General features: G+C 22.6%; 3 protein-coding genes across 3 annotated transcripts in view; all 3 read left to right on the top strand.

Annotated features, from left to right (window-relative positions):
- Window positions 1–17,814: 17,814 nt before the first annotated feature.
- Window positions 17,815–20,114, top strand: LOC122848978 (tetraspanin-15-like). The gene is made up of 5 exons (XM_044147479.1): window positions 17,815–18,090; window positions 19,072–19,284; window positions 19,373–19,543; window positions 19,620–19,835; window positions 19,910–20,114. Exons 1-5 carry the CDS (start codon window positions 17,998–18,000, stop codon window positions 20,015–20,017), a joined length of 801 nt encoding a protein of 266 aa, XP_044003414.1. The 5' UTR covers window positions 17,815–17,997; the 3' UTR covers window positions 20,018–20,114.
- A 3,228-nt stretch (window positions 20,115–23,342) lies between these two features.
- On the top strand, window positions 23,343–25,648 carry LOC122848965 (polypeptide N-acetylgalactosaminyltransferase 1-like). Its single transcript, XM_044147461.1, has 4 exons — window positions 23,343–23,721; window positions 23,786–24,647; window positions 24,725–25,159; window positions 25,228–25,648. The coding sequence occupies exons 1-4, from the start codon at window positions 23,540–23,542 to the stop codon at window positions 25,528–25,530; spliced, it is 1,782 nt and encodes a 593-aa protein (XP_044003396.1). The 5' UTR covers window positions 23,343–23,539; the 3' UTR covers window positions 25,531–25,648.
- Window positions 25,649–25,823: 175 nt separating this feature from the next.
- Window positions 25,824–26,392, top strand: part of LOC122848949 (cAMP-specific 3',5'-cyclic phosphodiesterase) — a 40,829-nt gene continuing 40,260 nt past the window's right edge. The window contains exon 1 of the mRNA XM_044147433.1: window positions 25,824–25,879. The gene's annotated coding sequence lies outside the window, so the exon portion shown is untranslated. The remainder of the gene's footprint in view (window positions 25,880–26,392) is intronic.

Consider the following 26,392-nt stretch of genomic DNA (forward strand, 5'->3'; position numbering starts at 1 on the left):
TTACCTTTCCTTGTAGGGATATATTTTACTTTAATTTAAAATCTTTTCCAATTTTATTTTATTTATGTCACGTTGGCATATTAAGAATACTGTTATCAGTAAAAAAAAAAATATATACATAAAAATATATATTTATCATGAACTAGCGATGATCATATTTGATTTTTGTGGAAACTGGAAAGTTCTTTGTGACGCTATTGCTGCTGAAAAATTAATAATAATTTGATAAATATTACACGAAAATTAACATTATAATTTCATTTATTTACAGCGAGTATATTTCTATTATTTCAATTGTCTCATTACATTATTATTTTTTTTTTTTAAATCATAAAAAATTAGCTCATTTTGTGGCTTTTGTTTAATAATCAAATTTTTTTAAATCAACATGTTGATATTGTAAAAAATTCCATCAGATGTAATTAATTTAAATTAATTTCACAAGTTATTTAATTTTTTCATTGATTAATATTATTTTTTTATTTTTTCTTCGATAAGAATACAATATTTAAAATCTATTTTCGATTCTATTTTATTTATTCCACGTTGGCACATTAGGAATACTGTTATCTAAAATAAAAAATAATAATAACAAAAAAATAAAAAAAATAATATACAATTATCTTGGACTAACGATGAATCGTGTTTTTTTTTTTTTTAAAGTTCTTTGTGACGCACTGGGCTCTTATCAAACTATTGAAAAATATCAAAGCCGAAAATAAAATTTGTCCAACAAGCCAGTCACACCTTGTCCAACTTGGAAGCTTGTTTACATGAAAAATAATTTATCAAACTTGACACGTTGCAAAAGCGGCTTTTACTCATCTTCTATTTGAAAAATTATATTTTTTAATAAATTAAACAAACTCAAAATGACCACCCGAATTTGTTTGACACGTTCATTAAACGTAATCAATATAATTTCCTTTGTAAGTATTTATTTTTTTTATATAAAATAGTTTTTATTTTTATGGATTTTTTATATTTATAAACAAAAAATTATCATTTATTTATTATTCTATCGTATAAGTACTACTATTGAATTAAAAGAAGAATATTCTTTTTTTTTTTTTAGTTGATTGGAGCTCGTGCAGTTTTGGAAGGACTATATCGATTATTCGGCATTGATTCAAGCTTCGCTGATAAATTATCTACATTTTTTACTCCGTACGTAATTATTGGTCCAATGATATTCGTAGTGACAATTTTTTATGCGTTGAGTGATGCACCAGAAGACCCTTACTGTCTTAAACTTGTGAGTATATGTACATTAAAAATATTTATAATTTATAAAGGCTTATATTTTAATTGAATATTATAATATATTTTTTCAGTATGCTGCAATGAATGTGATGATAATTTTGTGCTTGATGAACGCATGTTCAATTTTTGTTCCAAGATCGGAAAGTGGTCTTTTAAAATTTGATGCATTATTCGTCGTTACAATTGGAGTTTTCGAGGTAAAAATTATCATTATAATAAATATGTATATCTATTATTTAAAAAAAAATTATTTTTAGTTTCAAAATTTTTATAATATAATATATTTTAATTATGTTTTAGTTACTTGAGGTCATGCTTGCATTAAGCATCATATTTTTAAGCAAATGAAAAATATTACAAGAAAAAATTGAAAGTAGTTACACAAAAAACTCTCAAGGAAAAATCTGGTGAAATATTATCACCATCATCAAGGATAATTTGTTTTCTAAATGAATTTACATTTTTCGAATTTATAAAATTAAAATTAACATTGGAATTAAAGTCACAATTAAATTAATAATTGTTTTTTTGAAATTTTTTTTAATTAAATTGAAAAAATAAAACAATAATTTAATATAAGTATATTTCACATGGAAATTAATAATACAGCTAGTTTATTTCAATCATTGCCCCATTATATCATTATTATTATTTTTTTCAACTTATAAATAAATAATCAACCTACTGTGACTTTTTTCAATAAACCAATTTTTAAAAATTAATGTTGATATTGTAAATAATTCAATCAGTTGTGATTTACTAATAAATTTATTCCAAAATTTTTGTAATTTATTTAACAATTAATATTGCTTTTTTTTTATTTATTATTAATAAAGCAGTTGATACGGTATAATTACCAGTAAAAAATAATGATTTTACGGTCTTTTATCTCAGCCGATCTCAGCGCTTTGATAAGTACCCACTGTGTTTTATTTTATTTTTTTAGTCTATTTCAATTATTTCAATTGTCCCATTACCTTATTTTTTTTAATCAATGACTAAAAAATTAGCTTTTACAATAACTTTTTTTAATAAACAAATTTTTTTAAATCGACATGTTGATATTGTATAAAAAATTTCATCAGATGTAATTTATTTAAATTAATTCCAAAAGATATTCAATTTTTTCATTGATTTATAATATTTTTTTATTTTTTCTTCGATAAGAATACAATATCTAAAATCTATTTCATACTGTATCTAAAATAAAAAATAATAATAACAAAAAAATAAAAAAAAAAATATATAATTATCTTAGACTAGCGATGATTCGTGGTTTTTTTTTTTTTTTTTTCAAAGTTCTTTGTGACGCACTGGGCTCTTATCAAACTATTGAAAAATATCAAAAGCCGAAAATAAAATTTGTCCAACAAGCCAGTCACACCTTGTCCAACTCGGAAGCTAGTTCACATAAATAGTTTACATAAAAAAAAAATTTATCAAAAATTGACACGTGTAAAAGCGATTTTTCATTTAAAAAAATTTATTTTTTAATAAATTTAACGAACTTAAAATGAGTTGTTTAACCATTTTTTTATTTATTTTCAATTTAATTTCGTTGGTAAGTAATTATTTTTTTATAAATAAAATAGATTTTATTTTCATGAATTTTTTATATATCTATAAACAAAAAATAATTATTTACTTATTATTCTTTGATGTACTACTTACTCTTGAATTAAAAAAAAAAATTATTTACTTTTTAGCTGTTGGGAGTTTCTGTAACTTGGTTCGGAGTATATGTATTATCGTTTAAATCATATCTAACCATTGACATGATTAAATATGAGATGCTGAATTCAGACAAAGATGATTTATTTATATTTCGTACTGAGACTATAGTTATTGGTACAATTATATGCCTAGTCTCAATTTTCGGTTTGATAAGTGCTGCAACAAAAAGCACTTTTTGTCTCAAACTTGTAAGTATATATTAAAAATATTTATATACATATATTTTAATTGAATATTGTGATATATTTTTTTCAGTATGCTGCAATAAATGTGATGATACTTGGTGGCTTGATCATCACAAGTTTAATTGGTTTTTCCGGATTTGAAGGTGCTGCTGAAAAATTGATGGAAAAATTTATTGCAATTAATTTTAATAGTGATAAATACAAAGAAAGAAAAATACTTATCAATGAGATTCAGAGTCGGGTAAGTATTTTTTATATTCGATTGTAATTTATACATTATAATTATATGGTATCAATAAACATTTTTTTTTTTTCGATAGCTCCACTGCTGCGGTAACACAGGCATAGAAAGTTATGCTCAAGATAAAATTCTTCCATCAACTTGTTGTTTGGATGACTTCTGTATTCCGGAAAATATTTACGACGGATGCAATACTAAAATTCCTGAATTAGTGAATATGTACGGAAAGAACTTTTTTGAGGATCAAAAAAAAGTTTTTATTGTACCTGTTGTTGTTGCTGGATTTATCAATGTAAAAATTATTTTTATTAATTAATATGAATATCTATTATTTAGAAAAAAAATATTTTTAGTTTTAAAATTTTTATAATAATATATTTTAATAAATTATGTTTTAGTTACTTGGGGCCATGCATTCATTAAGCATCGTATATTTTGACAAATGAAAAATATTACAAGAAAAAATAAAGAGTAGACAAGATTAACTCTGGAAAAATCTGGAGAAATATTATCACAACCATCAGGGATAATTTGATTCCCCATTTACATTTTTCAAATTTATAAAATCAAAATTAACATTATAAAAAAAAAAAAAACATATTATAATTAAAGTCACAATTAAAATAATTTTTTCAATTAAATTAAAAAAATGGATTAATAACTTAATATATATATTTCACAGGGAAATTACTAATAATTTGATTTATTTACAGCTAGTTTATTTCAATTATGTCAGGTGTCTAATTATGTTTATTGTTTTTTTTTTTTTATTATAAATAAAAAATCAGCCTATTGTGGCTTCTTTTAATGAACAAGTTGTTTAAAACTAATGGTGGATATTGTAAAAATTCAATCAGATGTAATTTATTCAAATTTATTCCGAAAATTTTAAATTTGTTTGTGATGCTGTTGCTGCTGAAAAATTAATAATAATTTAAATATATTACACGGAAATTAATATCATAATTTCATTTATTTACAGCGAGTATATTTCAATTATTTCAATTGTCTCATTACATTATTTTTTTTTTTTAATCATGACTAAAAAATTAGCTTTTACTGTGCCTTGTTTAATAAACAAATTTTTTTAAATCAACATGATGATATTGTAAAAATTTCATCAGATGTTTTTTTTTTTTTCAAAGTTCTTTGGGACGTACTGGGCTCTTATCAAACTATTAAAAAATATCAAAGTCAAAAATAAAATTTGTCCAACAAGACAGTCACACCTTGTCCAACTTGGAAGCTAGTTTACATAAATAATTTTCATAAAAAATAATTTACCAAAAATTGACACATTGCAAAAGCAGCTTTTACTTGTTTTACACAAAAATTTTTCATTTAACAAAATTAATTTTTCGATAAATTTAACAAACTTAAAATGAGTTGTTTGAGAATTTTATTATTTATTCTCAATTTAATTTTACTGGTAAGTATTTATTATCATACAAATAAAATAATTTTTATTTTTATGAATTTTTTATATATACAGGCTGCCCTGTAAGTGCCGCACGTGTATATACAACGAATAATTTGCGACGCTCAATCCTGATTGGTCAACTCATAACGTTAATAACTCAGGCACAAAGCGTCGTAGATTAAAAATTCGATGAAATTTTTGTCCTAAAATTTCACGAGCTATCTCGTGGTATATACCACGTGTGGCACTTACGGGGCACCCTGTATATATTTTTGGAGTTTACGTTATAAACAAAAAGAAATTTTTTTATTTATTATACATTCATATACTATACTCATAATATAGTATATGAATGTATAATAAATAAATATATATATTGAATTAAAAAAAACTTATTCATTCACTCATATAGTTTTTTGGAGCTTGTGTAATTATTGAATGCAATTTATTTAAAAATTCAGCTGAGCTATTTATTAATAATAAAGATCCCGATTCAGAGATTAATTCAGTCAAAGATCATTTATGTATAATTTGTACTGAGACCATACTTATTGGTACATCTATATGTTGGGTTACCATATAGAATGCCGAATCTCATATCAGGATATTTTGCCTAGCACCCCCATCCCCCTCTTCTCCCGTAATTATAAGCTGTAAAAAATTAATTGATGAGATTGAAATAAGGAGAGAACTTTTTTTTTGGTGTACGTGGAATAACTACTTGAGCTTTTTTCGAAAAAGTCTAACCTGGAGAAAAACGGAGACAGATGGATTCTTGACTCGGAGAAATTTTTCCGAACATTTTTTCACCCAAGTCTTTTGGAGAAACGGCCGAAGAAAATTTTTCCTCGTCAAAGATATATATACTATAAAATCCCTGAAATTGAATATAATTATTTACAATAAATATAATAAAAAAAAGTATTATCAACAGTTACTATTGTTATTGGAATATTAAGATTAGTTTTACATTTAAAATTCTTCATATAATAAAAATGATTTCTTTTTATTCAGTTACTATCTAGCTGTTGCATTGGCATTAAAATTGGCACAATCTATCGCAAAAAATCGAAAAAGATCTTATATTGCTTAAAACCGCCTGATTATTTTCTAAATGAAAATAGATTTTTTTTTCAATAAAAAATGTAATATTTGATTGTAAAATGACAATTAATGATGTCACACAAATATAAAATAAAATAAAAATCTACTGCAATGAATGTAATGATAATTGTTAGCTTGATCATTACAACTTTAATTGGTTTTTCAAGATTTATGCTCAAGCTGAATTTTTTCCATCATCCTGTTGTCGGAATAAAATCTGTACTTTGGGAATTGTAACACTAAAATTCCTGAAAGAGTAAATATGTACAGGTGGATGTTTGAATATCAAATACGAGTATATTTATTGTGAATGCTGTTATAGCTGGAGTTATCGAGGTAAAAATTATTTTTATTAATAAATACATATGTCTTTTGTTTAAAAAAAAAAATTATTTTTAGTTTTAAAATTTTTATAATAATATATTTTAATTATGTTTTAGTTACTTGGGGGCATGCTTGCATTAAGCATCGTATATTTTAGCAAATGAAAAATATTACAAGAAAAAATAGAGAGTAGTTACACAAGATAAAGTCTGGAAAAATCTGGAGAAAAATTATCACCGTCACCAGGAATAATTTGTTTTCTAAATGCATTTACATTTTTTAAATTTATAAATTAAAAATTACCATTATAATTAAAGTCACAATAATTGTTTTTTTAATTTTTTTAGTTAAATCAAAATATAAAACAGTAATTTAATATATGATTCACATGGAAATTAAGAATAATTAGATTCATTTACAGCTAGTATAATTTAACTATGTCAATTGTCTGGTTATGGTTATTATTTTTTTTTCATTAAAATTATAAAAAACGAATCAGCCTAATTTTGGCTTTTTTTAATAAACAAATTTTTTAAAAACTAATGTGAATATGTTGAAAATTCAATCAGATGTAATTTATTTAAATTTATTCCAATTTTTAATTTGTTTAGTAATTAATATTATTTTTTTATTTGTTATTATTGAAGCAGTTTGTACGGTACAAGTAAGAAAAATGATAGAAATTGTTGTTCAAAGGATGACTCTGATGAAAATAATATTACAAAATGGGTTGTATTACTAAAATCCCTGAAATGATGCAAGAATTAAATATAATTATTTACAATAAATACAGTAATAATTTATATTATTTTTTTATTTTTCCTTCTATAAGAATAAAATTTAAAATCAATTTTCGATTTTATTTTATTTATGTCACGTTGGGACCTTCAAAATATTTTTATTAATAAATATGTATATCTGTTATTTATAAAAAAATTATTTTTAGTTTTATAATTTTTATTATAATATATTTTTAATATTTTTTAGCTATTTGGGGGTTTGCTTGCATTAAGCATCGTATATTTTAACAAATCAAAAATCGAGAGTAGTTACGCTGGAAAATCTGGAAGAATCTGGTGAAATGTTATAACCATTGATCATCAAGAATAATTTGTTAATGTATTTACATTTTTCATATTTATAAAATAAAAATTAACATTATAGTTAAAATCACAATTGAAATAATTGCTTTTTCAATTTTTTTAAAATTAAATTAAAAAAATAAAACATCAATTTAATATATATTACATGGAAATTAATATACAATAAATAATAATTCTATTTATTTACAACTACTATCTATTCCAATTATTTTAATTGTCTCATTATACATTATTTTTTTTTTATTATAAATAAATAATCAACCTGAACTGTGACTTTTTTCAATAAACAAATTTTTAAAAACTAATGTAAATATTGTAAAAATTCAATCAGATGTAATTTATTTAAATTTGTTCCGAAAGATTTTATAGTTTATTTATTAATTATTTTATTTATTTCTGTTTTTTTTGTTTTTTTTTATTTCTCCTTGTTAGAATATAATTAAAAATGTATTTTCGATTTTATTTTATTTATGTCGCGTTGGCTCATTAAGAATACTGTTATCAGTAAAGAAAAAAAAAATATATAAAAATATATATATTTATCATGAACTAGCGATGAATCATATTTTATTTTTTTGAAAAGTTCTTTGTGACGCACTGGGCTCTTATCAAACTATTAAAAAATATCGAAAACGAAAAATATAATTTGTCCAACAAGCCAGTCACACCTTGTCCAACTTGGAAGCTACTTTACATTAAAAAAAAATTTATCAAATTGACACGTTGCACAAGCAACTTTTACTTGTTTTACACAACAGTTTTTCATTTATAAAAAAAATTTATTTTTTAATAAATTCAACAAACTCAAAATGAGTTATTCGAGTACTTCGAAAATTTTATTAAATATTTTCAATGTAATTTCCTTGGTAAGTATTTATTTTTTCATAAATAAAATAAATTTTAATTTCATCAATTTTTCATATATATAAACAAAAAACTATAATCCATTTATAATTTATTTATATACTATTATTAAATTAGAAAAAAAAAATATTTATTTATTTTTTAGATAATTGGAGTTTGTGTAATGTTGTTTGGAGTATATCAAAATTCGGTTGATTTATCAGAGATTTATTTGACCAAAGATCGATTAGATATATTTTGTACTGAGTACATGATTCTCGGTACAATCATGTGTCTAGTCTCAATTTTTGGTTTGATAAGTGCTGCAACGAAGAGCATTTTCTGTTTCAAACTTGTAAGTATATTAAAAATATTTATATAGCTTATATTTCAATTGATTATTATAATATAATTTTTTCAGTATGCTGCAATGAATCTGATGATTATTGTTGGCTTGATAATTACAAGTGTAATTGGTTTTATGAGATTTGACGGTGCTGTAACGAAATTGACGGAAAAATTTATTGCAGTTAATTTTAATCATGATAAATATAATGAATGGAAAAACTCAATTGAAACTGTGCAGATAGGCGTAAGAGTCTTTTATATTCAATTGTAATTTACACATAATTACAAGTATATGGTTTTATTTAAAACAATATTTTTTTTTCAATAGTTTAAGTGTTGCGGTAACACTGGCCCAGAAAATTATGCTCAAGCTGAAGTTTTTCCACCATCTTGTTGCCGTGAGTACAACAACAGCTGTAGTTCGAAACTTGCTTACGACACAGGCTGTAAAAGTAGAATTCCTGAAATATTGAATCAATTCAAGGAGAAATATTTTGGAATTCAAAAGACATATTTTATTGCAGTTGTTGTTAGTGCTGGAATAATCGAGGTAAAAATTATTTCTATATCAATAAATATGTGTCTATTATTTAGAAAAAAAATTTTGGTTTTAAATTTTTATAATAATATATATTTATTTAATTTCAGTTGATTGAGGGCATGCTTGCATTGAACATCGTACATTGTAATAAATAAAAAATATTACAAGAAAAAATAGAGAGTAGTTACGAATAGAAGGGAACATTGGAAAAATCTGGAGGAATATTATCACCATCATCAGGAATAATTTTTTTACTAAATGAATTTACATTTTTCAAATTTATTAAATCAAAATTAACATTATAATTAAAGTCACCTATAAAATATGTGTTTTTCCATTTTTTAAATTAAATTGATATATATTTCACATGAAAATTAATAATAATTTTATTTATAATTTACATATAGTATATTTCAACTGTCTCATTATATTAATATTTTTTTTTAATTATAAATAAAATAATCAGCCTATTATTGTGACTTTTTATCAGATGTAATTCATTTATAAATTTACAAGAAAAAATAGAGAGTAGTAGTTACGAAAGAAACTTTGGAAAAATCTGGAAAAATATTCTAATTAATATTATAATTAAAATTATTATAACTAAAATCACAACTGAAATAATTTTTTTTAAAATTTTTCTAATTATATTGAGAAATAAAACAATAATTTAATATATATATTATATCGAAATTGATATAATAATTCCATTTATTTACAGCTACTATATATTTCAATTATTTCAATTGTCTTATTACATTATTTTTTTTTAATTATAAATAAATAATTAACCTATATTGTGACTTTTTTCAATAAACAAATTTTTTTGAATCAATGTTGATATTGTAAAAAATTCCATCGTATACATACTTTAATTAAATTTATATTATTTTTTTTTTTTTCCTTGCAAGAAAATGATTAAAAATGTATTTTTGATTTTATTTTATGTACGTCACGTTGGCTCATTAAGAATACTGTTATCTAGAATAAAAAATAATAATGACAAAAAAATAAAAAAAAATAAAGAAATATACAATTATGTTGGTCTAGCGATGAATTGTGGTTTTTTTTTTTTTTTTCCAAAGTTCTTTGTGACGCACTGGGCTCTTATCAAACTATTGAAAAATATCAAAAGCCGAAAATAAAAATGATTATAATCCAACAAGCCAGTCACACCTTGTCTAGCTTGGAAGCTTTTTAATTGAAGAAGAAAGACTTTTACTTGTTTTACACAACAGTTTTTCATTTATAAAAAAATTTATTTTTTAATAAATTTAACAAACTCAAAATGAGTCATTCAAGCACTTGGAAAATTTTATTAAATGTTTTAAATCTAATTTCATTGGTAAGTATTTATTTTTATATAAATAAAATAATTTTTATTTTTATGAATTTTTCATATAAATATATATGTATTTTCGGAGTTCACGTTACTGACAAAAAGTAGTTATTTATTTATTATTCATACTATTAAATGAAAAAAAAAAAAAAGTATTTACTTATTTATTTTTTTAGTTGCTTGGAGTTGGTGTAATTGTGATTGGAGTAGTTAAAACTTCAGTTGAATTATTTGATGACACTAAAGTACGTGAATCAGAGATTGATGCACTGAAAGATCATTTAGGTATATTTTGTACTGAGACAATACTTATTGGTACAGTTATATGCTTAGTCTCAATTTTTGGTTTGATAAGTGTTGCAACGAAGAACATTTTCTGTCTCAAACTTGTAAGTGTATATATATTAATTTAAAAATATTTATATGCTTATATTTTAATTAAATATTGTCATATATTTTTTTCAGTATGCTGCAATGAATGTGATGATAATTGTTGGCTTGATCATCACAAGTTACATTAGTTTATCCAGATTTGAAGATGATGTTATAAAAATGATGGAAAAATTTATTGCAGTTAATTTTAATGGTGATAAATATAATGAAAGAAAAAAATTTATCGATCATACTCAGCAGAAGGTAAGTATTTTTCATATATTCGATTGTAAGTATATCTTAATTATTATATTTAAAAAAATTTTCAGCTGGAATGTTGTGGTAACACTGGCAAAGAAAATTATGCTCAATTGGAATTTCTTCCATCATCCTGTTATTGTAGGGGAATCTACTGCAGTGTTCTCGAAAATGTGTACAACACAGGATGTAACACTAAAATTCCTGAATTGGTGAAAAAGCACAGATTGGACATTTTTGATATACAAAAAATATATTTTATTGTACCTGTTGTTATTGCTGGAGTTATCGAGGTAAAAATTATTTTTATAATAAATATGTTTATCTGTTATTTGAAGAAAAAATAATTTTTAGTTTTAAAATTTTTATAATATATATTTTAATTATGTTTTAGTTACTTGAGGGAATGCTTGCATTGATTATCATATTTTTAGCAAATAAAAAATATTACAAGAAAAAACAAAGAGTAGTTACACAAGATAAACTCTGAAAAAATCTGGAGAAATATTATCACCATCATCAAGGATAATTTGTTTTCTAAATGAATTTACATTTTTCAAATTTATAAAATCAAAATTAACATATTATAATTAAAGTCACAACTTAAATATTTTTTTTTTCAATTTTTTAAAAATTAAATTTAAAAATCAAACAATAATTTAATATATATCACATGGGAAATTGATAATAATTTTATTTTGTTACAGCTACTTTATTTCAACTGTCTCATAATATTATTATTATTTTAATTATAAATAGATAATCAACCTGTATTGTGACTTTTTTCAATAAAAAATTTTTTAAAATCAATGACGATATTGTAAAAAATTCTATGAGATTTAATTTATTTCAAAAGACATTGGTTTGTTTATAAATTAATATTATTTTTTTAATTGTTATTATCGATGCATTTGATACAGTACCAGTAAGAAAAGTGATGCGGCAATTGTTGTTCAAAGAATGACTCTGATAAAAATGTTGTATTTCTAAAATTTCTATAGAAAGACGCACGAGTTGAATTATTTACAAAAAATATAATAAAAAAAATAAAGTATTATTAACAGTTGCTATTGTTGTTGAAATTGATACGGTAAAAAATTAGTTTTAGTTTTAAAATTCTTCATGTAATGCTTTTTTTTTTTTTTTTTTTTAGTTTCTATCTGTTGTATTGGCATTAAAATTCGCATAATATATCGCAAGAAATCGACAAAGATCTTATGTTGCTTGAAATTATAATATGATTATTTTCTAAATACAAATGTATTTTTTTTTTTCAATAAAAAATGTAATGTTTGGTTGTAAAATGGCAATAAATGATATCACAAAAATATAAATATAAAATAAAATCTACACATGTTGTAAAGAAAAATATTTTTAATAAAATAAAGATAATTTTCGATTTTATTTTATCTATGTCCCGTTGACACACTAAATATCCCGTTGATATCTAAAATAAAAAATAATAATAACAAAAAAAAAAAATATTAATATATAATTATCTTGGACTAGCGATGAATCATTTTTTATTTTTTTTTTTTTCAAAGTTTTTTGTGACGCCCAAGGCTCTTATCAAACTATTAAAAATATCAAAAGCCGAAAATAAAATTTGTTCAACAAGACAGTCACACCTTGTCCAACTTGGAAGCTAGTTTACATGAAAAAAAAAAAATTTATCAAAAATTGACACGTTGCAAAAGCGACTTTTATTCGTTTTACACAAACAATTTCCCATTTAAAAAATATATTTTTCAATAAATTCAACAAACTCAAAATGAGTTATCCAAGTTGTTTGGCAATTTTATTATTTATTTTCAATTTAATTTCGTTGGTAAGTATTAATTTGTTTATAAATAAAATAATTTTTATTTTCATGAATTTTTTATATATCTATAAACAAAAAATAATTATTTATTTATTATTCTTTGATGTACTACTCCCTATTAAATTAAAAAAAAAAAAAAAATTATTATTCATTTTTTAGGTGTTTGGAATTTTTGTAATTAGAATCGGAGTATATGAATATTCGTTTGAATCATATCGAACTATTAACATGATTAAATATGAGATGCTGAATTCAGACAAAGATGATTTATTTATATTTCGTACTGAGACCATAGTTATTGGTACAATTATATGCCTAGTCTCAATTTTCGGTTTGATAAGTGCTGCAACAAAAAACACTTTTTGTCTCAAACTTGTAAGTATTTATTAAAAATATTTATATACATATATTTTAATTGAATATTGTGATATATTTTTCTCAGTATGCTGCAATAAATGTGATGATACTTTGTGGCTTGATCATCACAAGTTTCATTGGTTTTTCCGGATTTGAAGGTGCTGCTGAAAAATTAATGGAAAAATTTATCGCAATTAATTTTAATAGTGATAAATACAATGAAAGAAAAATACTTATCGATGATATTCAGAGTCAGGTGAGTATTTTTTATATTCGATTGTAATTTACACATTATAATTATATGGTATCAATAAACATTTTTTTTTTTTCGATAGCTCAACTGCTGTGGTAACACAGGCATAGAAAATTATGCTCAAGCTAAAATTCTTCCATCAACTTGTTGTTTAGATGGCCACTGTAGTCCGAAAAATATTTACGACGGATGCAATACTAAAATTCCTGAATTAGTGAATATGTACAGAATGAAGATTTTTGATGTTGAAAAAAAATTGTTCATTGTTATTGCTATTATTGCTGGAGTTATCGAGGTAAAAATTATTTTTATATATATATCTATTCATTAGAAAAAAATTATTTTTAGTTTTAAAAGCTTTATATAATAATATATTTTAATTATGTTTTAGTTACTTGGTGGCATGCTTGCACTAAGCATCGTATATCTTACCAAATCAAAAATATTATATACATGAAAAAAAAGAGAGCAAAGCCTGGAAAAATCTGTAGGAAAATTATCACCATCACCAGGAATAATTTGTTTTCTAAATGTATTTACATTTTTCAAATTTATAAATTAAAAATTGTTTTTTCAATTTTTTTAGTTAAATTAAAAAATAAAACAATAATTTAATATATGATTCACATGGAAATTAAGAATAATTCGATTCATTTACAGCTAGTATAATTCAATTATGTTAATTGTCTTATTATGTTTATTGTTTTTCCTTAAATTATAAATAGCGAATCAGCCTAATTTTGGCTTTTTTTAATAAACAAATTTTTTAAAAACTAATGTGGATATTTTGAAAATTCAATCAGATGTAATTTATTTAAATTTATTCCAATTTTTAATTTGTTTATTAATTAATATTATTTTTTATTTGTTATTATTGAAGCAGTTTGTACGGTACAAGTAAGAAAAATGATAGAAATTGTTGTTCAAAGGATGACTCTGATGAAAATAATATTACAAAATGGGTTGTATTACTAAAATCCCTGAAATGATGCAAGAATTGAATATAATTATTTACAATAAATACAGTGATAATTTATATTATTTTTTTATTTTTCCTTCTATAAGAATACAATTTAAAATCTATTTTCGATTCTATTTTATTTATGTCACGTTGGGACATTTAAAATACTGTTATCTAAAATGAAAAATAATAATGACAAAAAAATAATGTACCTATAATTATCTTGGTCTAGCGATGATTCCTGATTTTTTTTTTTTTTTTTTTCAAAGTTCATTGTGACGCACTGGGCAGCTCTTGTCAAACTATTAAAAATATCAAAAGCCGAATGGAAAATAACATTTTTCCAACAAGCCAGTCACACACAGTCACACCTGGTCCAACCTGGTTACACCTTTGCACACCTTGTCAAACTCGGAAGCTAGTTTACATAAATATTTTACATAAAAAAAAATAATTTATTAAAAATTGACAGGTTGCACAAGTGACTTACATGTTTTACACAACAATTTTTCATCGAAAAAAAAAGTTGTTTTAAATAAATTAAACAAACTTAAAATGGGAAACCCAAGTTCTTGTTTGACAATTACATTATTTATTCTAAATGTTTTTTCGTTGGTAAGTATTTTTGTTTTTTGATAAATAAAATAATTTTTATTTTCATGTATTTTTTATTTTTATAAGCAGAAAATTATTATTTATTTATGTTATTCATTCATATACTATTATTGAATTAAAAAAAAAAAAAAATTATTTTTTTTTTAGTTGTTTGGTGGTTATGTAATTTGGTTTGGATTATTTCAATATTCTGTTGAATTATTTAAAGACATTAAAGAAAAACCAACATATCTTGATGTATTCATAGATCATTTGTGTATATTTTATACTGAGTACATAATTATTGGTACAATGACATGCCTAATGTCAATTTTTGGTTTAATAAGTGCTGCAACAAAAAGCAAAAGCTGTCTCAAACTTGTAAGTATACATCAAAAATATTTATACATGCTTACATACATTTTTACATGTTGTATTTTAATTGAATATTATAATATGTATATATTTTTTTCAGTATGCTGCAATGAATGTGATAGTAATTGTTGGCTTGATCATTACAACTTTAATTGGTTTTTCAAGATTTGAAGATGCTGCTTCAAAAAGTATAGAAAAATTAATTTCAGTTAATTTTAATCATGATAAATATAATGAAAGAAAAACAATGATTGATGATTTGCAACAATCCGTAAGTATTTTTTATATTTGATTGAATAAGTTGAACAAGTATATGGTATTATTATATTTCAAAAAAAAAATTTTTTTTTTTCTATAGATTAAGTGTTGCGGTAACACTGGCATGGAAAATTATGCTCATGCTGAATTTCTTCCATCATCTTGTTGTTTGTATAAAAACTGTACTTTGGGAATTGTTTACTACGGATGTAACACTCAAATTCCTGGAATAGTGAATGGATACGGCCAGACAGAGTTTGAACTTCAAAAAATATTATTAATCATAATTGCTGTCATTGCTGGAGCTATCGAGGTAAAAATTATTTTTATTAATAAATATGTATATCTGTTATTTAAAAAAAAATTATTTTTAGTTTTAAAAATTTTATTATAATATATTTTTAATATTTTTTAGTTATTTGGGGGCTTGCTTGCATTAAGCATCATATCATTAAAACAAAAAAATTCAAAACAAATAAATGAATTAAAATGAATGTAGTTACGCTTAAAAACTCTGGAAGAATCTGGTGAAATGTTATCACACCATTGATAATCAGGAATAATTTGTTTTCTGAATGTATTTAAATTTTTCACATTTATAAAATCAAAATTAACATATTATAATAAAAGTCACAATGGAAATAATTGTTTTTTTAATTCATTTGATTAAATTTAAAAAATAAAACAATAATTTAATATATGTTACATGAAAATTGATAATAATTTTATTTTGTTATAGCTAGTTTATTTCAACTATCTCATAATATTATTATTTATTTAATTATAAATAAATTATCAACCTGTATATTGTGACTTTTTAATAAACAAATTTTTTTAAATCAATGATGATATTGTTAAAAATTCTATTACATTTAATTTATTTAAATTTATTCCGAAAGCCTTTAGTTTATTTATTAATTAATATTATTTTTTTATTTGTTATTATTGAAGCAGTTGATACGGTACCAGTAAGAATAATGATAGTGTTGTTTAAAGAATGACTCTGATAAAAATTATTACAAAATGGGTTGTATTTCTAAAATTCCTAAAATTAAATATAATTATTAACAATAAATATAGTGAAAGAATAGTATTATTAATAGTTATTATTGTTCATTGTCGTGGTTTATTTATTCATTACATTGTTTTTTCAAGTATTTTTATTAATCTTATATACAAATTTACAAAAAAAAAATTTGTTATTGTTTATTGTCGTTGTTTATTTGTTCATTATATTGTTTTTTTAAGAAGAAGAGGATAGTGTTTTTTCGCTGAATATCATCTTCAATCTCAGAGATTGTTAGCTTTATTTTATTTTTAAGGTCATGAGAGATTTTGGCAATATCATTTTGATTGGTGGACACACATATTTCACATTTATAAAATCAAAATTAACATTACAATTAAAGTCACATTTTTAAAACAATTATTTTTTTAATTTATTTGATTAAATTGACAAATGAAATAATTAATTTAATATATATTACATGAAAATTAATATGTATAATAATTTCATTTATTTACAGCTAGTATATTTCAACTGTCTCATTATATTAATATTTTTTTTTTAATTATAAATAAAATAATCAGCCTATAATTGTGACTTTTTATCAGATGTAATTTATTTATAAATTTACAAGAAAAAATAGAGAGTAGTAGTTACGAAAGAAACTTTGGAAAAATCTGGAAAAATATTCTAATTAATATTATAATTAAAAATATTATAACCAAAGTCACAACTAAAATAATTTTTTTTTTAATTATTCTAGTTATATTGAGAAATAAAACAAAAATTTAATATATATTATATCGAAATTAATATAATAATTCCATTTATTTACAGCTACTATATATTTCAATCATTTCAATTGTCTTATTACATTATTTTTTTTTTTTTCCTTGCAAGAAAATAATTAAAAATGTATTTTTGATTTTATTTTATGTACGTCACGTTGGCTCATTAAGAATACTGTTATCTAGAATAAAAAATAATGATAACAAAAAAGAGAAAAAAATAATATATAATTATCTTGGACTAGCGATGAATCATATTTTATTTTATTTTTTTCAAAGTTCTTTGTGACGCAGTGGACTGTTATAAAACTATTGAAAAATATCAAAATCCGAAAATAAAATTTGTCCAACAAGCCAGTCACACTTTGTCCAACTTGGAAGCTAGTTTAGATAAATAGTTTACATAAAAAATAATTTATCAAAAATTGACACGTTAACGCAGAAGTTGACACGTTAATTGCAGAAGTGACTTTTACTTGTTTTACACAACAATTTTTCATCGAAAAAAATGGTTTTTTTAAACAAATTTAACAATCTTCAAATGAGGAGCCCAAGTTATTTTTTGACAATTTCATTATTTATTTTAAATTTTTTTTCATTCGTAAGTATTTTTGTTTTTTTATAAATAAAATAATTCTTATTTTTATGTATTTTTTATGTTTATAAACAAAGTATTATTATTATTATTTTTATTATTATTATTGATATAATTAATACCATTGATATTATTACTAATATCATATTGATATTTCATACTATTATTAATATTATTATTATCGATGATATATTATTGAAATTATTGTTGTTATTATTATTCATACTATGAAGAATAATAATATCAATATAATATTAATAATAATAATAATATTGATATTAACAATAATTTTTAATTGAGTATATTCATTTATAATTTTTTCATTCGTTTCTTTTATAAATGCCGGAAACCGATCAGCAATCATTCCAAGCATATCTCCTTTCTCACTCATAGCCACTCACTCACTCACTCTCATTAGTCATTAGTTGTATGGGCAAACCAGCTATTTAGTTTACACTGAAAAAAATTTATCAAAAATTGTCACGTTGCAAAAGCGACCTTTATTCGTTTTACACAAACAATTTCCCATTAAAAAAAATATATTTTTTAATAAATTTAACAAACTCAAAATGAATTATCCGAATTGTTTGACAATTTTATTATTTATTTTCAATTTAATTTTATTGGTAAGTATTTATTATTATACAAATAAAATGATTTTTATTTTTATGAATTTTTTATATATACAGGGTGCCTCGTAAGTGCTGCACGTGGTATATACGACGAATAATTTGCGACGCTCGATCGTGATTGGTCAACTTAAAACGTTAATAACTCAGGCACAAAGCGTCGTAGATTAAAAATTCGAAAACATTTTTTTCCTAAAATTTCATGAGCTATCTCGTGGTATATACCACGTGTGGCACTTACGGGGCACCCTGTATATATTTTTGAAGTTTACATTATAAACAAAAAAAAAATTATTTATTTATTATACATTCATACACTATACTGTTAAATTGAAAAAAAAAAATATTTATTTTTTAGTTGTTTGGAGTTGGTGTAATTGTGATTGCAGTAATTGGAAATTCGGTTGAATTATTTAGATTATTTGATGTAGGTGAATCAGAGAATAATGAACTCAAAGATCATTTAAGTATATTTTGTACTGAGATCATGCTTATTGGTACAACTATATGCCTAGTCTCAATTTTTGGTTTGATAAGTGCTGCAACAAAAAGCACTTTCTGTCTCAATCTCGTAAGTATTTATTAAAAATATTTATATACATATGTATACATATATGCTGTATATATTTTAATTGAATATTGTAATATATTTTTTTCAGTATGCTGCAATGAATATGATGATAATTGTTGGCTTGATCATCACAAGTTCAAATATTTTATCCAGATTTGAAGATGATGTTAGAAAAGCGATGGAAAAATTTATTGAAGTTAATTTTAATAGTGATAAATATAATGAGGAAAAAAATTTTATTGATTATACTCAGAGGAGGGTAAGTATTTTTTGTATATTCGATTGTAAGTATATATATGTTATTATTATATTTGAAAAAAATTTTTTTTTAATAGCTGAAGTGTTGCGGTAACACTGGCAAAGAAAATTATGCTCAATCTGAATTTCTTCCATCATCCTGTTGTAAGTGGAACAACTGTGATCTAGAAAATGTATACGACATAGGATGTAACACTAAAATTCCTGAATTAATGAATATGCACAGATTGGACATTTTTGCTATTGAAGAAAGATTTTTTATTGCACCTGTTGTTATTGCTGGAGTTATCGAGGTAAAAATTATTTTTATTAATAAATATACCTATTTTTAAAATTTTTATTATAATATATTTTTAATATTTTTTAGTTATTTGGAAGCTTACTTGCATTAAGCATCGTATATTTTAACAGATCAAAAATATTACATGAAAAAAAAGAGAATAGTTACGCTGAAATATCTGGAAGAATCTGGTGAAATGTTATCACACCATTGATCATCAGAAATAATTTGTTTTCTGAATGTATTTACATTTTTCACATTTATAAAATCAAAATTAACATATTATAATGAAAATCACAATGGAAATAATTGTTTTTTTAATCCATTTGATTAAATTAAAAAATAAAACAATTATTTAAAATATGTTACATGAAAATTAATATAATAATTTCCATTATTTACAGCTTGTATATTTTAACTATTGAAATTATCTCAATTATCATGATATGATTATTTTCTAAATGCGAATATATTTTTTTTTTTAATTATAAAATGACAATTAATAAGGAAAGAATTGTATACAATATTATTGACAATAAATACAATGATAGAAAAGTATTATTAAGAGTTATTATTGTTATTGGAATTATCGAGATAAAAAATCAGTTTTCTATTTAAAATTCTTTAGATAATAATAATGCATTTTTTTTTTTAAGTTTTTATGCTATCGTTGCATCAACATTGGCACAATCTATTGCAAAAAATTGACAAAGATCTTATATGTTGCATGAAATAATTACATGATTATTTTCTAAATGCAAATATTTTTTTTTTAATAAAAAATATAATATTTAACAAGTAATGATGTAATAAAATTATAAATAAAATTAAAGTAAAAGTACACACTGTTTCAAAATTACAATTCAAATAATATTGAAAATAAAAATCTATTATGGTTTATATAAATTCTTGATTTTAAAAAATCTAATTATCTAGTATTTTTTACCTTTCCTTGTAGGAATATATTTTACTCACATAATTTAAGATCTATTTTCAATTTTATTTTATTTATGTCACGTTGGCACATTAAGAATATACTGTTATCAGTAAAAAAAAAATATATAAATATATATTTATCTAATTGATCTAGCGATGAATCATATTTTATTATTTTTGGAAAGTTCTTTGGACGCTGTTGCTGCTGAAAAATTAATAATAATTTGATAAATATTACACGGAAATTAACATCATAATTTCATTTATTTGAAGCGAGTATATTTCAATTATTTCAATTGTCTTATTACATTATTTTTTTTTTTTTTTTGAATCATGAATTAAAAATTAGTTCATTTTGTGGCTTTTTTTTAATAATCAAATTTTTTAAAATCAACATGTTGATATTGTAAAAAGTTCCATCAGATGTAATTTATTTAAATTAATTCCAAGAGTTATTTAATTTTTTCATTGATTTATATTATTTTTTTATTTTTTCTTCGATAAAAATACAATATTTAAAATCTATTTTCGATTCTATTTTATTTATTTCACGATGGCACATTAGGAATACTGTTATCTAAAATAAAAAATAATAATAACAAAAAAAAATAAAATATTAATATATAATTATCTTAGACTAGCGATGATGACTAGCATGGTTTTCTTTGTTTTTTTTTTCAAAGTTCTTTGTGACGCACTGGGCTCTTATCAAACTATTAAAAAATATCAAAAGCCGAAAATAAAATTTGTCCAACAAGCCAGTCACACCTTGTCCAACTTGGAAGCTAGTTAACATAAAAAAAAATTTATATTAAAAATTGACACGTTGCAGAAGCAACTTTTACTTGTTTTACACAACAGTTTTTCATTTATAAAAGAATTTATTTTTTAATAAATTTAACAAACGCAAAATGAGTTATCCAAGTATTTTGACAATTTCATCAATTATTTTCAATCTAATTTCGTTGGTAAGTATTTGTTTTTTTTTATAAACAAAAAATTATTATTTATTTATCATTCATTATAATATACTACTATTAAATTAAAAAAAAAAAAATATTAATTTATTTTTTAGGTGATGGGAGCTTGTGTAATTTTGTTTGGAGTATTTCAATATTGGGTTGTATTTTTTTATTACTTTAGAACAACTGAATTAGATATTAATGCACTCAGAGATCATTTTTCTATATTTGATACTGAGTACATAATTATTGGTACAATCATATGCCTAGTCTCAATTTTCGGTTTGATAAGTGCTGCAACGAAAAGCATTTTTTGTCTCAAACTTGTAAGTATATAAATTAAAAATCTGCTTATATATATATATTTTAATTAAATATGGTAATATTTCTTTTAGCATGCTGCAATCGATTTGATCATAGCTGGCTGCTTGATCATCACAAGTTTAATTTGTTTTATGACATTTGAAGGTACTATTACTAAATTTATGGAAAAATTTATTGCAGTTAATTTTAATCATGATAAATATAATGAAATGGGAAAACTTATTGATGGCATTCAGCAGATGGTAAGTATTTTTTTATTTGATTATTATAAGTATATGTATATGGCATTAATATATATTTTAAATTTTTTTTTTTTTCGATAGTATTACTGTTGTGGTGATACTGGAAAAGAAAACTATTATGCTGAAGTTCTTCCATCATCTTGCTGTTTGAAAGAAAATTGTAGTTCGGGAATTGTGTTCAATGGATGTAACACTAAAGTTCCTAAAATGATGGTTGACCTCGGGTGGCCGATTTTTGGAATTCAAAACTTTTTTTTCATTGCAATTGCTGCTATTGCTGGAGTTATCAAGGTAAAAATTATTTTCAAAAAAAAAATAAATATGCATACCTATTGTTTAAGAAAAAAAATTATTTTTTACTTTTAAAATTTTTATAATAATATATATTTTAATTATTTTTTAGTTACTTGGGGGCATACTTGCATTGATTATCGTACATTGTGACAAGAAAAATAGAGAGTAGTTACGAAGAAAAGTTTGAAAAAATCTGGAGAAATATTATCACCATCATCAGGGTTAATCTGTTTTCTAAATGAATTTACATTTTTCAGTTTTCTAAAATTAACATTAAAATTAAAGTCACATTTTTAAAACAATAATTTTATTAATTTTTTTGATTAAATTAAAAGAATAAAACAATAATTTAATATATATTCCACATAAAAATTAATTACAGCTAGTATATTTTAACTGCCTCATTATATTACTATTTTTTTTTAATTAAATAATCAACCCATTGTTGTGACTTTTTTTAATTGACAAATTTTTCAAAATCAATATTCATTTGTAAACAATTTAATCAGATGTAATTTACTGATAAATTTATTCCAAAATTTTTGTAATTTATTCAACAATTAATATTCCTATTTTATTTGTTATTAATAAAGCAGTTGATACGGTATAATTACCAGTAAAAAATACTGATTTTACGGTCTTTTATCTCAGCCGATCTCAGCGCTTTGATATGTACCCACTGTGTTTTCAAATCCCACATTAAAAAAACACCTTGACATTCGACCTCCTCTCTCTCTCTCTCTCTCTCTCTCTCTCGCTCTTTAAATATAAGCATGTGTTGCATACGTGTCAAAATGTGTTGTGTTGTTTTTTCTATATTAAATAAATAATTTGCTCCATCGTGGAATGTTGTTCATCCAACAAAACTGTCCAACATAATGTTTGTTGTATTCGTGTCGTTTTTTTTTACCTAGTCAACTAATCAATTCAATTAATTTATAAAAAAATAAATAAACAACATGTTTATTAGAAAAAAATTTATTTTAAAGCTTGCAATTTGTCTGCTTTATGTTGTTTGTATATTAATTATTGCTAAAACAATAAAACAATTATCAGTTGAAAATTTTTTCTATCCAAATGAGACTTATTTCCCTGAAGAAACAGAACATTTTTTAGAAAAACCATCATCTGTCAACTCTCAGTAAGTAAAAATAAATAAACAAATAAACAACCTATTTAATAAAATGACCTATTATTATTTTTAGATTCGAAAAATGGTTAACGAGTTACGAGAAAGAAATAATTCCAAATCTTGGTGAAAATGGTAAACCAAGTTTTCTATATGGAAAAGAAAAATTAATAGCTGAAATGATAAAAAAAAAAAAAGCTATTAATGTATTATTGTCAAATAAAATTTCATTAAATAGAAGTCTACCTGATGTACGTGATGAGCTATGTCAAAATGTAACATATGATGAAGATGATTTACCATCAGCAAGTGTTGTAATAATATTTTTCAATGAACCATTGAGTGTTTTGTTAAGAACAATAACAAGTGTTATAAATGGTTCACCAGCAAAATTACTAAAAGAAGTAATAATTGTTGATGATTCAAGTGATGAAGAAGAACTAAAAGGAAAATTAGATTATTATATTACAAAAAGACTATCAAAAAAAGTAAAAATAATTCGTTTACCAAAAAGATTAGGATTAATTCGTGCTAGACTTGCTGGTGCTAGAAAATCAACTGGTGATGTACTTGTATTTCTTGATGCTCATTGTGAAGTTATAACAAACTGGCTTGAGCCATTATTACAAAGAATTAAAGATAAAAATAATGCTGTTCTTATGCCAATAATTGATAGTATATCAGAAGATACATTGGAATATAATCATGATAATAATCCAAGTTTTTTTCAAGTTGGAGGTTTTACATGGGCTGGACATTTTACCTGGATTGATATTCAAGATAAAGAAAAAAATAGAAAAACAAGAATATCACCAGTTAATTCACCAACAATGGCTGGTGGTTTATTTGCAATTGATAGAAATTATTTTTGGAAAATTGGAAGTTATGATGACAAAATGGATGGTTGGGGTGGAGAAAATTTAGAAATGTCCTTCAGAGTAAGCTTCAATTATTAATAATTACATTTTCATTCAAGAAAAACTATTAAAATTAATTAATTTATTGTTGTTTGTAGATATGGCAATGTGGTGGATCATTGGAGACAATTCCTTGCTCAAGAGTTGGACATATATTTAGAAATTTTCATCCTTATAAATTTCCCAATAACAAAGATACTCATGGAATAAATACAGCAAGACTTGTTCATGTTTGGATGGATGATTATAAACGTTTATTTTTATTGTATCATGATGAATTTAAATATGTTGATGATACTATTGGTGACCTGAGTGAACGTATTAAACTTAGAAATAATTTAAAATGTAAAAATTTCAAGTGGTATCTTGATAATGTATATCCAGAGAAATTTATTCCTGATGAAAATGTTATTGCATATGGACGTGTTAAACTTAGAGATACAAATTATTGTCTTGATAATTTACAACATGATGAAGATAAACCATATAATCTTGGTGTTTATGGTTGTCATTCGAAATTATTTCCAAGTCAGGTAAATAATTTTTCTATTGTTTTAATAATTCCTATGCAATTGATTTGATTTATCTCTTTTTATTTTAGTTATTTTCATTGAGTAATGCTGGTGAATTAAGAAGAGATGAAACTTGTGCAATTGTTAAAGATGAAGATGTTGATGAAGCCAAAATTTCAACAGTTAAAATGATAGAATGTGATTCGAAATCAGAAAATAATAAATGGATATTAACGAAAAATGGAAATATTGTTCATGTTATTTCTGGTTTGTGTTTAGATGGAACTGATATTCAAGATGAATCAGATTTATTTGTTAAAACTTGTACTGATACAACTAATCAAATGTGGGATTTTGATTATTATGTTGATTCTCTCAAAATTGGATCATAGAGATACACAAAATATTATGAAAATTTATATTTAAAATATTGTTATATTTTTATGGTACTGATTATTGCTCAAAAAAATTGTTGAATATTTTAAATAAATTTTTAATACACTTTTAAAATTATCTATTTAATTATTTTAATTATTTATAACAGTATTTTTGAATTATTATTAATAAATTTTTGGCACTGTAAATAAACCTTAATGTTTTTTTTCGAAATCAAATTGACGTTTCTTGTAAACGAGGCTTTACACCGCCATTATTATTTGTTTTTGTTTTTTTTTTTTACTCAGTGTTGTTTGTTTACTTTTACGTATGTTGACAACGTGACATTTAGGCTCTTCTTTAAACGTAAGTTATCAATTTAAATAAATAACATAAATTTATATTTAATAATAAAAACAAATTAATTTTTTAATTCTTAATAATATTAAACAACATAGCTGCAACAATCAAACAAGTAAAATAATATTTTCATGTCAAACATAACCTCCAAAACTTGAATAAAAAACAAAAATAAAAAATATTTTTTTTAACTGTCAGTTGTGTGTTTTTAAATAAATAAATAAAATTTCTCGTCAATTTATATATTTAGTTGAATTAATAAATGAGAATAATTTTCATTTCAACATTAAAGTGTTGGATTAATTATCAACAATCGGCGGTAATTATTAATAATGACTCAAAAAAAAAAACACAACTGTTTTGACGTTATTTGTTGATTTATAATTTTTTTATTTTATTTTTTAATAAAGAAACTTGATGTTCATTTTATTGACTAATTAATAAATTTTTTTTATTTAAAAATTTTTTTTAAACAATATTTAATAGTCTTCCAGAAAAATAATTATCATCAATGACATA

This window comes from Aphidius gifuensis, linkage group LG2 (assembly GCF_014905175.1).
Source record: "Aphidius gifuensis isolate YNYX2018 linkage group LG2, ASM1490517v1, whole genome shotgun sequence".
NCBI lineage: Eukaryota > Metazoa > Arthropoda > Insecta > Hymenoptera > Braconidae > Aphidius > Aphidius gifuensis.

Coding starts and splice junctions, on each gene's coding strand:
- LOC122848978 (XM_044147479.1), top strand. CDS start 17,998: ATGGTTTTTTTAAACAAATTTAACAATCTTCAAATGAGGAGCCCAAGT. Junction 19,544..19,619: donor TTGATTATACTCAGAGGAGG/GTAAGTATTTTT, acceptor TTTTTTTAATAG/CTGAAGTGTTGCGGTAACAC. Junction 19,836..19,909: donor TTATTGCTGGAGTTATCGAG/GTAAAAATTATT, acceptor AATATTTTTTAG/TTATTTGGAAGCTTACTTGC.
- LOC122848965 (XM_044147461.1), top strand. CDS start 23,540: ATGTTTATTAGAAAAAAATTTATTTTAAAGCTTGCAATTTGTCTGCTT. Junction 23,722..23,785: donor CCATCATCTGTCAACTCTCA/GTAAGTAAAAAT, acceptor TATTATTTTTAG/ATTCGAAAAATGGTTAACGA. Junction 25,160..25,227: donor CGAAATTATTTCCAAGTCAG/GTAAATAATTTT, acceptor TTTTTATTTTAG/TTATTTTCATTGAGTAATGC.